At 39.7% G+C, this 16,990-nt stretch overlaps 1 protein-coding gene across 1 annotated transcript in view; it reads right to left on the bottom strand.

Annotated features, from left to right (window-relative positions):
* The window catches only part of tars3 (threonyl-tRNA synthetase 3), a 69,704-nt gene extending 53,919 nt beyond the window's left edge, over positions 1–15,785 (bottom strand). The window contains 9 exon segments of the mRNA XM_034185749.1: positions 358–411; positions 413–437; positions 535–599; positions 1,459–1,576; positions 3,331–3,455; positions 4,263–4,386; positions 7,811–7,998; positions 10,978–11,055; positions 15,407–15,785. Coding sequence (XP_034041640.1) covers positions 358–411; positions 413–437; positions 535–599; positions 1,459–1,576; positions 3,331–3,455; positions 4,263–4,386; positions 7,811–7,998; positions 10,978–11,055; positions 15,407–15,733 — 1,104 coding nt within the window. The 5' untranslated portion in view covers positions 15,734–15,785.
* Positions 15,786–16,990: the final 1,205 nt, after the last annotated feature.

Below are 16,990 nucleotides of genomic sequence, written 5' to 3'. Positions count from 1 at the left end.
CATTTACCATTTTACACCAATGATATTTATAAAGCACTTGCAAGGTGAAAGTTACAAGTAATCCACAATTTAAACAATTTTTAAAAGTTCATATAATAAATATTTGAACTAATTAAAACAAAACCCACAAATAAAACAGAAATCAAACCAAACACATCATACATGAAAACAACAAATTCATTTAAAATAAATTAAAAGCACACATGAATTATAAAACGGTAGAATAAAGTAGTAAATAGGAACACAATGTCATGACCAGGGTTTGTTTGCAAACAGCAGAGGCCTGTGGCACTCTTATGAAACTGGAAAACATTCAAAAACATGAAGAGTCCTCCCTGGGTGCTTTTTCTCATATACCTTATAGATCTTCATGGCCTTGATTTTGCCCGTATGTCTGACATGGGGACCCCTGCCACAGGTCAATCAACGGCCCACATCTAATGATGCACAAGAGTAAACTTAAAGTAAAAACACAAACACACAGCAAGGAAAAGGCTTTGTATTCAGAGCTCAATAACAATACTGCCAACTTACCTATAAACTGTAGTAGTTGGGGTATTGACTTTCTCATTCAGGATGCGACACTTGAATTTGTTGTACTGGAAAGTACAAAAACCCTCAGATTAGTTCAGTCTTATCCTGGGGTGGAAGGAAGATGTTTCTTAAAACTGAACTGAGGTTCACGAACTGGTCACCAATGAGGCCTTAACCCTCTGGGAGTCTTAGATTTTTTGACTACCTTTGGTTTTACCTTCATAATTTACCTTAAAAATTGTTTAGCTGGCCTTGTTTGATGTCATTTTTGTTCAGCAACAACCTCACCTGTGTGACTTTCCAGTTTATTTTTCCATTCTAACATACTACATTAAAACACTGACCCCTAAATTCACCCAAACCTAAAATTCAAATTAGAAAAAGTTTTTTTTTTTTTTTTAACTGTGAAATCCAAAATATGTTTCACAACCTATTTTTATAATGTAGAATGCAAATATAAATTGTAACATTTTAAAAAATCCCATACAGTTGTCAGATCTGCCACCTGCTGATTTGTTTGTGATTGCTGGATTAATGAGTAGGTGGTAATCAGCGAAACATTTTCCACACAGAAATGCACTAAACCAGAAACTTTAAAACTGTTTTGAGATTGTTTTAATTCCAGTGTTATGTTTTAAATCTCAAATTACATGCTCACACCTCAACACAATCCTGCAGAAAGGATTTTGTATGAATGCAGATACTTCTTCCTTCTCTCTCCACATTTGTGCGACTTATTAGGAAAGCTGTTTAATATCAAAGTAGGGGCAGGGCTTGTATGTAAGTGTCTTTTAATTGAAAAACGGAGGTCTGGTCACCGACAAAAGCCACTGTAGGTCATGAATATTTTCTTTTTAACATAGTAAAACCTGGACAACTATTGATGTAAATTCAGGGAGTTGGAGACACAGATAACTCACTTACCTTAAACATCTTCAGCAGGGTATCCTTGCTGACCTCAAGCCTCTCAAAAGGCTGTTTTTCCTTCACCACAGACTTACACAAAGCCTCCAGGTCTCCAAACTCAGTGCTGGAAACTCCCCTAGAAATAGCAACATATTCTTTGAAAGTGCTGACAATCACTGCACACTCTGAAAATCATGTCCTTCCCACAAACACGCCAAACCAAAGTTAAATTATTTAGAAGGAAGAGTAGGGTGTATTTGTACTAAAAAGTGGTGCAACAACAATGGACCAACTTTAGACTGCACAAACCCTCGGTGACGTCACCCGTAGGTTTTCTGAAAAGTGGTTTTGAAGCGCAAATAGAACGGCTCCAAATCTTGCCATCTATGCAGGGCCTGATTTTGCCTAACTCCAGGCCAACTCCTAAAGGGTTAAAAAGGTAGAGGACGGGCAAGACTGGCGTAATCTAGACAAGATGAATGAAGCCCACCTGCCTAATTTTGGAGTAGCCAAACAAGCTAAAGCTAACAAGCTAACCTTGGTTTGGGTGTTTTATTAATGCCTATTTTTTTGCAGACTGGGTGGTGGCTTTCATAACACATGGCTTAAATTTGTGAGCAGCATATTTCCTCAGTAACTGCGGTGTATCAGTGGCGGTAACTGCAAACTCTCAATACCCGCTAATTTGTGCTAACATACAAATTAAATAATTCTGAAATTTCACTCTTAGACAGTCTGTCAGACTGCATAGAAAGCCCATTATCACAGATATTTTTAATAAAACGTTCAGAAAGGACAACATGACCTTAGAGCAGCTAAAACCTAGCAGGACCCTTGATTTAGCACACTAGCTGTCACTCAAAGCAACCACACACACACACACACCCTTAATTATTCATAACTTTATGGCCTGAAATGACTTAAACTGTTATTTAAAAAAAATGAATCCCCACCCCCCAAGCACAGCTGTAAAAATGTTGATTTCTGTAGTGAAGTTGGACGTATATTAACATAGGATTCTAGGTGGCCTGATTCCCTTTTGGAGGCAGCCTCAAGTGGCCATTCAAGGAACTGCATGATGTGTCTGTGGCGGTTTTATTACTTGACACTGGAGGTTGGAGCGACATGTCATCATGGGCAGGCCGCTATTTGACTGTCATAATCAGTGTAACACCACCTGATTCTTTTTTTTTTATTTGGTTGTGGCACAGATGGCATGTTAGTGTGGTTAGAAATTCACCAAATGTCTCACTCGCGCTTATTCACTCAGCAACGTTTGGTGAGCAGAGCATCTGCTACTTCAACACTGAGCACAGAAGTTTTCTGTATCAGAGTTTTTCTCCTTTTTTTTTTTATTACTCCTGATCATTCATTGGTCTGACAGTACTAGTTGATTGACTGTGATCAATAACAGTATTATCTATAATGATTATGTTAATGCTTCTCAGCACATTTTGCCACAGTTAGCTGAAATGTGTGCACCTTTAACAAACGGATTAATTTCCTGAACTTTTAACCCCTTAACGCCCATCGTCGCATATATGCTACAATCTCTGACTCAAATATGCAACTTACCAAATTGACCTGTATGCCCGTTGTCGCAAATTTGCAACATACCATCATTATTATTATAACATTATAACATAAAGTCATTACCAGAATACCCAATATTACTATCTAGTTTTTGTGCAAAAGTGAAATTAATAATCTCAACATTATTTACCATCTACTTGAAGGCAAAAACACACACAAAACATTTTTTTATATACAGCTATATAAATTCGGGCGTTAAGGGGTTAAAGTCTAGATTACATACATTATATCAATATTAGAGATTAGGAAAGATGAGATAAAACAGCAAAGTCAGGAACAGAGAAAATGTGTGCTCACTTCTGCCCCTCCAGAAACATATCATAGTAGAATCCATTCTCTATCGGGGGCCCGTAACACAGACAACCTCCATAAAAACGCTCCATGGCCTCTCCAAGGATGTGAGCGCTGGAGTGCCAGTAGACCTAGTACAGCACAGGATTAAAACTGATTATCAACATCTTCACCAACAAGTATGTTTATTCGAATAGATTAGACGAGACAGAACGTTACTGATCCCTTGGGAAGAGTCCCTCAGGGAAAATAAGGTTCTAGCAGGATTGTATAGCAGCACACAGAGTATCAAAAATGAAAGTAATAAAAAAATAGCAAATATAAATACACAATATAAAAAACAGACATATTGATCAATACTGGTGTACTGGCTTCTACTGTTTCTCTCATTCTCCTTCCCGTCCTGTCTTCCTGTTACTCGTCCTCCCCCTGAGTGAGGAGTTGTACAGTCTGATGGCCTGAGGGACAAAGGCGTTTTTCAGTCTGTTGGTCCTGCACTTAGGAAGGAGCAGTCTGTGGCTGGAGAGGCTCCTCCGGTTGCTGATGACGGTGTGGTTATGGAATTTTATTCTCTGTACAAGTGGAAAAATAAAATCCACTGCTCCAGAAACAGGCCAGAAATCTTTTTAGAGAGAGAATGCAGTTTTCAAAATAAAAATGGTAAAATGTATGTCTTACCATTTCAAAAATGTATTTTCTAATACACAAAAGCACAGCAATAATATAATAATAATAATAATAATGATGATAATAACAAATTTGCTTATCTAGCACTGAGGGATAAAAAATGTTTTCAAGTGCTTTTTATATTAACTACACACAATACATAATTTACATATTCCTCGAGCAAAATGTTTATGGGGAAAATATCTATGCAATTATTCCAAACATTATAGTGGTTTTATTTGTTGTTTTAAATAAATATTGTAAATACTCACAGCCTGAGCATCCTCACTGTCGAACCGCAAAATCTCCACACAGCAATCCTGTTCGAGCGGTCTGTCCAGGTCCCAAAGCTCTCCGTTCACCCGAGAAATCACAGCATTGTCAGCCAGGCCCTGGCTGCAACATCAAGCACAAGATCAAACAGGTGTTTTTCAATATACGAGGTCTGTGATAAAAGTAACGGACCTTATTATTTTTTTCAAAAACCATATGGATTTGAATCACGTGTGATTACATCAGACATGCTTGAACCCTCGTGGGCATGCGAGAGTTTTTTCACGCCTGTCGGTTACGTCATTCGCCTGTGGGCAGTCTTTGAGTGAGGAGTCGCCCACCCTCTCGTCGTTTTTTCATTGTTTAGGAATGGCTCAGAGACTGCTGCTTTGTTTGATCAAAATTTTGTCAAAACTGTAAGGCACAACTGAGTGGACACCATTCGATAAATTCAGCTGGTTTTCGGTAAAAATTTTAACGGCTGATGAGAGATTTTGGTCTGGTAGTGTCGCCGTAAGGACGGCCCACGGTGCCTGACAGCGATCTGCGCTTCGAGGCGGCAGCATCTCGCCGTTTCAAGTTGAAAACTTCCACATTTCAGGCTCTGTTGACCCAGGAAGTCGTCAGAGAACAGAGAACTTTCAGAAGAAGTCGGCATGAGGAGTTTATTCGGACATTCCATTGTTAACGGACAATTTGTAATGAAAGAACGTGCGGGCAGAGTCGCATGTCGGGCCAGACCCGACCGCGGGGGGTTGCGACAGGAAAAACACCTTCGTTGGAAACCTTAACGGGCAAGTTGGAACATGCCCAAGCTGTCGCGGCGCACACAGATTTGCCAAGTCGTCACGGAAACGACTCGGCGAATTTGCGCGCACGTCTTTCATTAGAAAATGTCCTTAAACAGTGGAATGTCCGCATAAAGTCCTCATGCCGGCCTCTTCTGAATCTTCTCTGTTCTCTCACGACATCCTGGGTGAATTAAGCCTTAAATTAGGATGTTTTCAGGTCAAAACAGGCCGACGACGGTGCCTGGAAGCGCTGCACAACGTCCTGCTCCGTGGGAAGTCCTTACAGCGACAGAAACACCCCGTAATCTCTCATCAGCCGTTAAACTTTTCACCGAAAACCAGCTTAATTTCTCGAATAGTGTCCACTCGGATATTCCTCACAGGTCCAGAAAAAATGTTGATAAAGCAACACGCGCCGTCCGCAGCGGCTATTCAGACAAAGAGATTCCGACGGGCGGGGTGAAGGCCTGCCCACAGGCGAATGACGTCACCGACACGTGTGAAAAAACTCACGCATGTGCACGAGGGTTCAAGCATGTCTGACGTAAAAACATATGAATCAAATCCATTTATTTTTTTGAAAAAAATAAAAAGGACCGCTTTTTTCATCACAGACCTCGTATACAGTACTGTGCAAAACTTTTAGGCATCCCAGAGTTATAATAAAAGTAACGCTTGATCCCCCCGCCCACTTTTACTGGCATGTCAAAACAAAATCAGTTCCGCTCAGTTAAGCGCTTTGAGGCAACTCTGTTGTGATTTGGGGCTATATAAATGAAAAAAAAATTGAAGAAAAAAAAAAACTGAGTTCCAACAAAAATGAGTATGTGAGCAATATTTTTTTATTCTATACTTTGTAAGTGCAAGCTGATGTACAGTAGGCCAGTAGAATACCACACACATGCAATATGAAAATGATTGTAATATACAATTACTCATACTTTAAGACAAGTTTTAAGTCAGATGTATGATGGTGTCTAATCAGTGGTGGGCACAGATAACCAAGAAATTAGCTTCGATAGCAGATAATGAGCTAACTGAAAAGTTATCTTTTATAAAGCTAAACCGATAAACCGCCCAAAAATTTATCGGAAGCTACAGATAATCGATAACTTCCAGTATTGTCTCGGGTACACAACTACTAACAAGCTGATTTTGAGTTTTAACACCACAGTCACTTCTGCTAGCATCAAAAACAACTACAGACCTAAACAATGAGTCAGCACTTCTGTCTTTGTGCACCATGCCCCCTGCTAGAAGCTCCTGTTTACTACATAACAGCTTTGCCATGAGGTGGAGGTCTTGGAAAATAAAGCAGTGCTGACTTATGGTTTGGTTTATAAATAAAATTAATACTGATAGAATAACTCCATTAATGTCAATTCTGTCATTTGTACAAAGTTAAAATATAACATTAATGCTGAATAGTGCACTAATTCTGAAGTTCTGTAACAAAGACAGATGGCAAAGGATTATGGGTAAAATGTGCCTCTGCTAACACTGATTGGTTGACTCATTCATTCTATGTAAACCAACGTTAATGTGAGGTGTGTCGTGTGTTGGTCTTCACAGATAAACATGCTTTTGTAAAATATGTCATTTTTTATTTGTTAAAAAAAAGGCATTTCAAAAAAAAAAAAAAGTCAAGTTGTAATTAAATAACCGTCTGATATAACTGTTGTCAAAATAAATAGAACACTGCCAACTACTGGATGCTCAGTACTAGGGTGAATACTGCCATGAACACTACTGGCCAGTAGATGACAGTAGAGACTGTGAAAACTTGCCAAAACAAAATTCCAGATAATTGCTGTCTGCTACATTTAAGATGCGTGGAATCTAATAAATGCAAACTGAATTTCAGACATCTTATACTGTATATATTACTCTGGAACAAAGTGTTTGACATAAGCAGGACTCTAATAGCGAACAGGAATTGATTGCTATCATTCCAATTGAAAATAATGGAGAAGCAACCTGGGCTTCTTCTGGCATTTTTACATAAAACAAACACAATAACAACATCTATAAACCCAGAGAATATATTTACGAGAGTTTTAGGCACAATATACAAAGAGTTTAATGCTGTTGTCCGTATGGAGCTTGATCAGAGCGTCTCAAATGCATTTCTCCTGTCATGAATGTACTGAGGTACCCATAATGCACATGGGCACTGCATGTCAACACTAAAACCTTCAAAATTAGTGCATTACTTTAAAACTAAAACATATATCTGATATTTTCACATCATAAAACTTCAGACGTGACGTTAATTTAAATAACTTGTCCGAAATTAGTTTGGTTAAAATTTTAACCATAAGTTAAAACTGTATGCCTCTGGATAAATAGGGTGATATCACCAACAAATCAGTATGGGGTCAAAAGTTCTCCTTTGCCTGCAGAGGATAGAGTGGTTTCTTCTAGAACCAGCTCTCCTCTGTTTACGGAGGATAGAACTGCACATCTACTATAAAACATTTAACAGGTAGGTACTTAACTGATTTTAGATTTCATAGATGTTTGTAACTATTCAGCTTTGTTTACCACATATGCAAAGATACATTAGCGGTCTAAAAATTATAGGAAGATAATTAGTCTGATGACAGTTTTTAAAGTTATCTGAAAAGCTAATCCAATAATGAAAACATTATCCTTGATAATTAGTGATTAGCGGAACTGTGCCCACCACTGTCTAAGTGTTTGAGGCTTCGTCTACTTAAGTGCCCTAATGATAACATCCTCTGCAGGAGTCGAACCTGATGCCACAGGCCAGCTGATACGGCGTGGTGACCCAGGCCTTGCCTTCCACCTTACATCCACCTGGAAGCTCCACAGTAATGGGCTTCCCATCAGCAGCCCGTTGGGCCAGAAGAGAATCGCTTTCCTTCTTTAATTCCTTGTACAGGCTTAGGCGTTCTTCTATATATCCAGGCCAGGGGATCTGCTGAAGAGGAAAAGAAAGCAAACAAAAGCAAGAGATTTCCAACAGGTCACCAAAAACATCAAACCTTCATCAGAAGCCTGATAAATTTAGGTGACTGATATAACGAATTTGCTAAATCCTCACACCAGGGGACCAATAAATGTAGTGAATTTACAGGACCTTCACACGGGTGCACCAATAAATATGTGGTGAATAAGTAGTTCAGCCTCGCAATTTGTTATTGGCCTCATGGACATCACCAAAAATAGCGAAAATATGGTTAAACTTTCAGATTGAATTAGATTGGCCTGGACCTCATTTAATGGGTCACCAAAATCTCAGTCTCAATTTAATTAATCAGTTTTGGGTCTGAAAGTCTACGATACGACTGACCAAGCGTTTCCTTCTGAACACAAAATAAACCACAGCAGAAATATTTACATTTTATTTACAAGTATACAAGAAATGAACAGTTTACTGGCATTTTTGTGGACAGTGATTAAATAAGTTCACTTATGGAAACAATTTGCTTACTCCTGAGACGTTGAAAGAAAGTAGAGAGATAAAGCTTAAAGACTTTAAGTAAATAAATCTGATTAGAATTTAGTGATAAAATTTGAAGCCAATTGAGTTTAAGAAAATTATTAAACACACATATGAATATGTTTAAAAAGAAGCCACTTTGCATCCATTGACAACAAAACCCTTTTTCTGGAACCTTTAACTGGGTCACTTAGTTGATCCATTGAAGAGGTGGTTCGGACCACCCGTCCATCATTGATGTAGGCTCTTTGCAGCGTGCTCACTTGGGTCAGGGGTTGACTCAGTGGTCTCCCCGGGTGATCCCAAAGGCTTGTTTCGGCTGGCTTTACCGACAGGATGGCTGCTTGCAGTCAGGTTGTCAGCTTGCTGGATCCCAGAGGTGGAAGGCGTTTGTTGAAAATGGTTTCTGGTAGCTTTTAAAAAGTTTGTTGGAGCCAGATTAAGTCTTTGTGAATTTGGGAAAAAAGGTAAAAACTTTAAGAGCAGCGTACAATTACAGAAAAGGAAAGTCACTTCAGGTCCGCGCGTCAGGACGCAGCCGGCGCGGTGCGGCGGCACAGGAAAAACACCTCCGTGTTGATAACCATTTGTAAAATCCAGGCGGCTTTTGATGGCTTTCAGTGGAGTGAGTATATGAGAAATTGTTTAACAGCTGGACATGTTCCAACTTGTCCTTAAGGCTTCCAACGGAGGTGTTTTTCCTGTGGCGGAGCGTCGCAGCGGCTGCGAGCTGTCGCTGCAATCCGCCCGCACGTCTTTCATTAAAAAAATCTCCTTTAACAGTGGAATATCCGGGTAAAATGCTGAAACCGACTTCTTCTTAAACTTCTCTGTTCTCTCACGACGTCCTGGATCAATAGAGCCTGAAATGTGGAGGTTTTCAGCTTGAAACAGGCTGACGAAGGCGCCTGAGAGCGCTGCGCGACGTCTCGCACCGTGGGAAGTCCTTAAAGCGACAGTATCACCTCAAAATCTCTCATCAGCTGTTAAAATTTTCACCGAAAACCAGCTTAATTTTTCGAACCGTGTCCACTTCGATGTGTCTCACAGGTTTAGAAAAAATTTCTCAGACAAAGGAATTCCGACGAGGGGCTGGACGACTCCTCACACAAGGAGTGCTCAAAGGCGAATGACATCACCGACAGGCGTGGAAAAACTCACGCATGCGCACGAGGGTTCAAGCATGTCTGACGTAAAAACATATGAATGAAATCCATATACTTTTTGAAAAAAATAAAAAGGACCTATACTTTATTGACAGACCTCGTACGTCCAACCTTTACATAGTCATCTTTTAAGAGCACTTTTCCATTTTTTAACATCATTTCGAAAGGGACGATTATTGCTGAGTGTGCTATCATTTAACACAAAGTCATTCTGCATTGATGATGTCATTATGAAAACATGACATCATGGTCTTGTGTGCTTGTGATAATTTAGACTGAAGGCAAGAATGCAAAGCATCACATGGCTGTTTAACAAAAAGTACAGTGCATCCAGAAAGTATTCACTAAACTTCACTTTTTCCATATTTTCTTATGTTACAGCCTTATTCCAAAATGGACTAAATTCATTTTTTCCCTCAAAACTCTTCTCACAACACCCCATAATGACAAGAAAAAAAATTTTTGTTTACATTTTTGCAAATTTCTTAAAAAAACAAAAACAAAACAAAAATTAAGGTATCACGTGTACGTAAGTATTCACACCCTTTGCTTCTTGAATATGATGCCACAAGCTTGATGCAAGTTTTCCCACCAACTGAGAAAACTTGCAAAATTGACAGTGGATCAAATACTTATTTGCCTCACTGTATCTTTGGGCAGTTTTGTCCATTCCTCTTTGCTCACCTCTCAAGCTCCATCAGGCTGGATGGGGAGCGTCAGTGCACAAACATTTTCAGATCTCTCCAGAGATGAGACCTTATATGTAGACAGGTGTGTGCCTTTCCAAATCATGTCCAATCAACTGAGTTAACCCCAGCTGGACTCCAATTAAGCTGCAGAAACATCTCAAGGATGATCAGTGTAAACAGGATGATGCACCTGAGCTCAATTTTGAGCTTCATGGCAAAGGCTGTGAATACTTACACACAGTAGACGTGCGGCGTAATTCATGAAAACAATCATAGTTGTCAATGATTACTCAACAATAAAATGGATAAAAACATGATGAAACAGCACAAATGTTCTTCTTCTTTGTCTTTCGGCTGTTCTATCACTGACAACAAATGTGTTTTTAAGACAAAGGGGATCACACATTTTATGTGGTTATTTATAGACATTTTTCATTATTTACAAAAGTTTAAAGTTTTAAAGACTTGATCACAGTCACAAAAGCGTCGACAGTTTCCATTAAATTATTGGAAGCTGTGTGTGAGAAACTTTAGATCCGTGTTCAATGGGGTAACATAAATAAATAAATAAATAAATAAATAATAAATAAATAAAAAGTCACCTCTTTCAGGTTTCTGTCTTTTTCCTTTTTCTTTTCCTTTGTGTGGCTGTCAGCTGGTCTGGACTCACTGGCTTCCATCTGTGATACACAGAAGGATTGTGTCGTCAGACCTGCAACAGGTTGTGATATATCGTTCCCTTTAAAGTCACATAGCTTCTTATGAATATCAGTGAACACACAGAGTACTATTTAAGGCATTTACATAAAACTACCAAAAACATGTGTACATACATATGCTATGATCATGATACGTAGTAAGATACTGAGGAGGAAAAATTACATAAAAGAATGTGAAATTAACATCTTTCCTCATTAAAATCAAATTGTTTCACTAGACAATGGTGCACCATATTTCCAAATTTGTTTGGAATGATTAACTGTACAGGGGTCGAATTAGTACGTGCATATGCTCGTTTGTGCGTGTATTATTCGAACGGTGCACGTAGTTTTATACTGCACTAGCACTGGTGCAAGTAACTTTATCCAAGTTTTATCAAGTATAAGCACCAGTAGAATGAACCAATAAAGGAATAAATAAGAAAAAAAAACAATTTCCAGTGTGTTGTCTTCGTCTTCCCTGCGTTTTATGACTCTCACACATGGAGCGAGTTGCTATGCTCTATTTGTTGTGGAAAGCTGACAAACATCGCCAGCAGCACCGTCCCTGGGTTCACAACATCCTCATAAGACGTTCCCAATTCAGGGAGTTTCATTATTTGCTGCAGGAGCTGCAGCAAATAACTGGAGCTGCAGGAGCTCCAGTTTGAGGACCTCCTGTCCTGTTCGCGCGCGCACATGTAAACAAAGAAAAGAAAAAAAGCTGACTGCCGTTGCAGTTCCTCGCTCTCTCTCCCCTCAAACTCTGTCATCATTGTGTTATAAACCAGTCACCATTTGTTTTATTATACATCTGTGTAGTTAATAAAATTATCTTCACGGACGATTAGTATGTGCGCGCATTGTAAAAAAAAAAAAACGGCTGCCGTTGCGGTTCCTCACTCTCTCTCCCTTCAAACTCTGTCATAATTGTGTTATAAACCAGTCACCATTTGTTTTATTATACATCTGTGTACTTAATGAATAAAATAATCTTCATGGACGATTCATTCGGGCGCGCACGTGAAAAACAAAACAAAACAAAAAAAACAACTGTCTGCCGCTGCTGCTGTTCTCCCCTCAAACTTTCCCCAGAGAGGAAGAGTCTGACACATCAGAGGAGGAGTTTTAAGGTTGATATAAGACTGACATTTGGTTGTGCAAGTAACTTTTTTTTGGTGCAAGCAATTTTTTTGTTACTAGCACCAGTGCAAGTAGGTTAAAAAATGTATTTCGACCCCTGGTGTAACTGGAAAGATGGTTGGAGCTCTAATTAGACACACCAATTTGGGAACATTTATAAAAAGCCTTTTCCTTCTCAAAATGTGTATTTTCCAGGCTTATGTATGTACAAATCATTTTATCTTGACTGTAAAGGAAAAAATAAGATCAGAGATTTCTGACATCCGCCAATCTGAATCCAGATCACCTCCAAAATTCAGTGGAGTCTTGGCCTTGGCGGATGTAATAATTTGAGCTATAACTCAGTTTCATATCGCTTGGTCACTGCTTGAAAATACCTTTAACATTACAAAGTTTAACATAAAACAGGAGTAGCACTTTTGAAGTCAGAGAGCAGAAGAATTTGACAGTGGATTTTCCTCACCCCAAACTTTATAATATGTAAGTGTGTAATTTCAATTTATTTTCATTTATATAGCACCAAATCACAACAAAGTTGCCTCAAGGTGCACAGTAAGAGAAAGCTCTGTGACCCACAGACTTTTTATTCACCCTGCACCCTGAGAACATAGAGCCTGGGCCGGTACATAAGGTTTGATTAGGTCAGCTAAGTGGGGAAGTGCTACTCTGTGAATAAGTTTATAGGTTAAGAGCAGAACCTTAAAATCTGTCCTCGCAGCGACAGGAAGCCAGTGAAGAGATGCCAAAATGGGTGTAATGTGGTCAAACTTTCTACTTCGTTCGCCGCGTTCTCCTTAATGTAAAGTTATCTGCTGCCAGCCAACACACCAGGATGGGGACATATATGTAGAACTGAGCGCTCTGTGTGTGTGTGTGTGTGTGTGCGCGCACATACATCCGGTTTTCACATTTTTCTTTCAACACGATAACTTATGAATGCTTTATCCAATTCATTCCAAAATTGATATGCATAATCATATGCTACTTTTCTTCACTGTATGAAATATTGGGAAAGTTATCACTCAGGAATTTTACAATGGAGCCACTTCAAACAGTGTGGACTAGTTTACAAACCAGGGCAAACTGTGATATTTTATTTTTTTATGCTCATGAATCTTAACACCGTTTATGGAATGACGCTGTGAGCTTCTGGTACTGGAGTGAGGCACTAAACCTGTCTCGGAGGCAACCATGCAAACGATTTCATTTTAAATGGTTTAGGGTTATGACTAGGTTTAGAATAACTGTTTAATTAAAGTTTAATTTTTGAAAAAAAAAAAAGTCTTCTGCTTCCGGACCATGGCTTTGCACACTTCTAGGAATCTTAAGCAATAGCACAACTCCGATTTGGATATGGCACAGGGCCAATCTAGGGAAAGTTCAAATTTGTAAACAGCATTACAAAGCACAGCTTCATGGCGCAGGAGAGCAGAGAAAGATTTAAATATAAACTTTGCTTTCTGGCAAACTGTAGCTGAAATTTTACTATTTATTTATTTATTTGTTTTAACAGGCTACACGTCGCTATGTCAGTCAGTCGTTTATCATTCCATCTGAGCGAGATTACTTCAGTTGTACTGGCCTAACTGTCACCAAATTTGGTATGTGTGTTAAGCATCATGACCCGAGAAATCTACTGACTTTGGCATAAAAATGCCAAATGTCAAGGTCAGTAGAGCAGACTTTGTAAAAATCTTGTGAGCACAATAACTTCTTTTTTTTAACTGACTGTCACTAAATCTGGTATTGAGCCCAATAACACTACTGAGTTTGCGTTCAAAGCTTTAGAAGAAAAACACTTGTCAAAGGTGAGCTTGTCAATGTTTGCCCAGAGTGCAAGAGTTCAGAGTATGTGCTTGTTTAAGAAACTGCCTCTCTGTGGGACTATGTGGCGCTATCCAGTTTTTACAATAAAGTGCAAACTATTAATCATTCCAAATTCTATTTGTATGCAGTGCACCCTTGTTATGGTTAAGGTAAGGGGTTATAATTAGAAGTTATGGTTAGAGTAGTTTCAGAATCTATGTGTCAATAGTAAATGCATATACAAGTACATAGCCTCATGATCATGTGACCTATATGGACCAATGAGAGAGACACCAAAAGAATTTCACTTTTTACAATCACAACCAAAGAAGCCTGGAACTCATCTTGGTGGCTTCCCTCACCAGTCTCCTTACATAGTCACTCAGGAGTTAAACATTTTGAATTAAAGCTAAGTCTATATGCACATCTTGGTCGTTTCATTTCAACTCCATTGTCGCAAAATTACAAAATCTGTGCTAATGACCAAATACTTATGGACCTGAGACGAGTTCTGCCGTAGTTATAATGTCTAATAATAATATCAGTAATGACATTTACTGTTGGGAAAGTGTAGGAACACGGACCCACAACAGGGGGCGCAAATGAACGGACAATGGAGTAAGTCAAAATAACGCTTTACTGTTGTGAATGTGCACAACGAATACAACCAATTACAGAAATGGACAAAAGTCAATACACAAAGGTGTCGTGTGGGCAGGCTCGAAGATAGGAGACGCCTCTCCAAGGTAAGACCGGAACCACACGGCTTCCTCCGCCACAGGACCCCGGGAATACTGGAGCCGCCAAGTCCCGAACTCCCAGGTGGCCACTGCCTCCGCGTGTCGGACCTGGTACTGCTGGCGAGGGAAAAAGAACAGTTAGATGGGGGCGCGTTTGCACCCAGAACTCCGAACGGCAGGAAAGGTACCTCCACCTCTCGTTGGAACAGTAAACCAATAACTAGCTCAGTCAAAACTGTGTACTCAGTAGGCTTTGATATGTTACCTCTCTGGTAGAAACGATATCTCGGCAATGAGGTGGAGATGCCGTCCTGCTGATATACCCCACTGATGATTGCCGTCAGCTGTCTCAGGTGATGGGTGACAGCTGTCACCGAGGCTGCTCCCGTGAGGCGGCGGCGCCCTCTGGTGCCTGGAGCCCGCACTCCAGGCAGGGCGCCCTCTGGTGATGGTGGGCCAGCAGTACCTCCTCTTCAGCGGCCCACACAACAATTTACAATCACTTCTGACTGAAAAGGTTTTTAGGTTTAACCCAAATTTAGAAGTTTTTTTTTAAGTCAAAATATTTTGAGAAAGTCTGAACTATTTTTGGAAATGAGGTCAGACGACTGCGGTTTTACAAAGAACCAACAGTCACACTTAACCTTCTTATCAGCTCGGTCTTGGTCATTCCTCTGCTGTGTTTTCTGAGCGTTTTTCTCCGCAGCACCGCCGCTCTTTGCTCCTTGCTGCTCCCGGACCTGCTCCTTCTCCAGCTCCAGCTCCGCCTGCAGACCTCGGCGGAGGTGCAGAAGTCGGTACCTGAGCTTCTCGTTCTCGCTCCGCAGGGTTTCCAGCTCCGGAGAAGGGACCAGGACCTCGATGTGGTCCTGACCCCGAGCCAGTCCATCGCTGAGAGCCGCGATTTCTCCAGAAAGAAACCCAATTTGTTCCTCCTGAACGGCCAAACGTGTGGCCAAGCACTCCGCCATCTTTAAACGACCACCAGATCCGGAGTGGAGCTTCCTGTGAGGGGATTACAAAATAAAACAAAACTTTAATATTCTCAAAATTAACAAATGCACTTTCATAAAGACAACAACAATAATCCCTACTACATCTAGTAGCTGTCAGGACTCACGAATTAAATTATGACACGAGCCAAAATCATATAAATTACGTCATTAATGTGCAGTAACACAGCATGGACACTGGGAGGCAGTGTCGTATTTATCGTATTATTTTATTCTGCGCGCCAGAACCATGCTAATGAGACATTATGATGGTGGTTTGCAGTGGAGGACCAAATATGAATTAAAACTAAATGCATTTTTAATATTTTATTTATACACATATTTATGACTTTGTTCACATTTTAAAACACACACACACACACACACACACACACACACACACACACACACACACACACACACACACACACACACACACACACACATATATATATATATATATACATATATATGTGTGTGAATATATAAACCTAATTTTAAGATTAGGCTTAAAACTTTCCTTTTTGCTAAAGCTTATAGTTAGGGCTGGATCAGGTGACCCTGAACCATCCCTTAGTTATGCTGCTATAGACTTAGACTGCTGGGGGGTTCCCATGATGCACTGAGTGTTTCTTTCTCTTTTTGCTCTGTATGCACCACTCTGCATTTAATCATTAGTGATTGATCTCTGCTCCCCTCCACAGCATGTCTTTTTCCTGGTTCTCTCCCTCAGCCCCAACCAGTCCCAGCAGAAGACTGCCCCTCCCTGAGCCTGGTTCTGCTGGAGGTTTCTTCCTGTTAAAAGGGAGTTTTTCCTTCCCACTGTCGCCAAGTGCTTGCTCACAGGGGGTCGTTTTGACCGTTGGGGTTTTTACGTAATTATTGTATGGCCTTGCCTTACAATATAAAGCGCCTTGGGGCAACTGTTTGTTGTGATTTAGCGCTATATAAATAAAATTGATTTGATTTGATATATATATATATATATATATATATATATATATATATATATATATGTATATATATATATTTACAAACATTTATTTATAGACATATATTTATACATGTATCCTTTGATTTAGTCTGAAGTCCTGTTTGTTCCTCTGAAAGTTAAATAAATGGATAATGTGTATATGAGGTGGGCGGTCCAACATCCAGTCTTGAGTTTGATTGGCTCGATCGATGTGATTGACTACGATTACAGTTATAAGAAGAAAATAAATATGAAACGTTTCC

This window comes from Thalassophryne amazonica, chromosome 2 (genome assembly GCF_902500255.1).
Source record: "Thalassophryne amazonica chromosome 2, fThaAma1.1, whole genome shotgun sequence".
NCBI lineage: Eukaryota > Metazoa > Chordata > Actinopteri > Batrachoidiformes > Batrachoididae > Thalassophryne > Thalassophryne amazonica.
The sequence above is the reverse complement of the archived record's forward strand: the minus strand, read 5'-3'. Positions and strand labels throughout refer to the sequence as shown.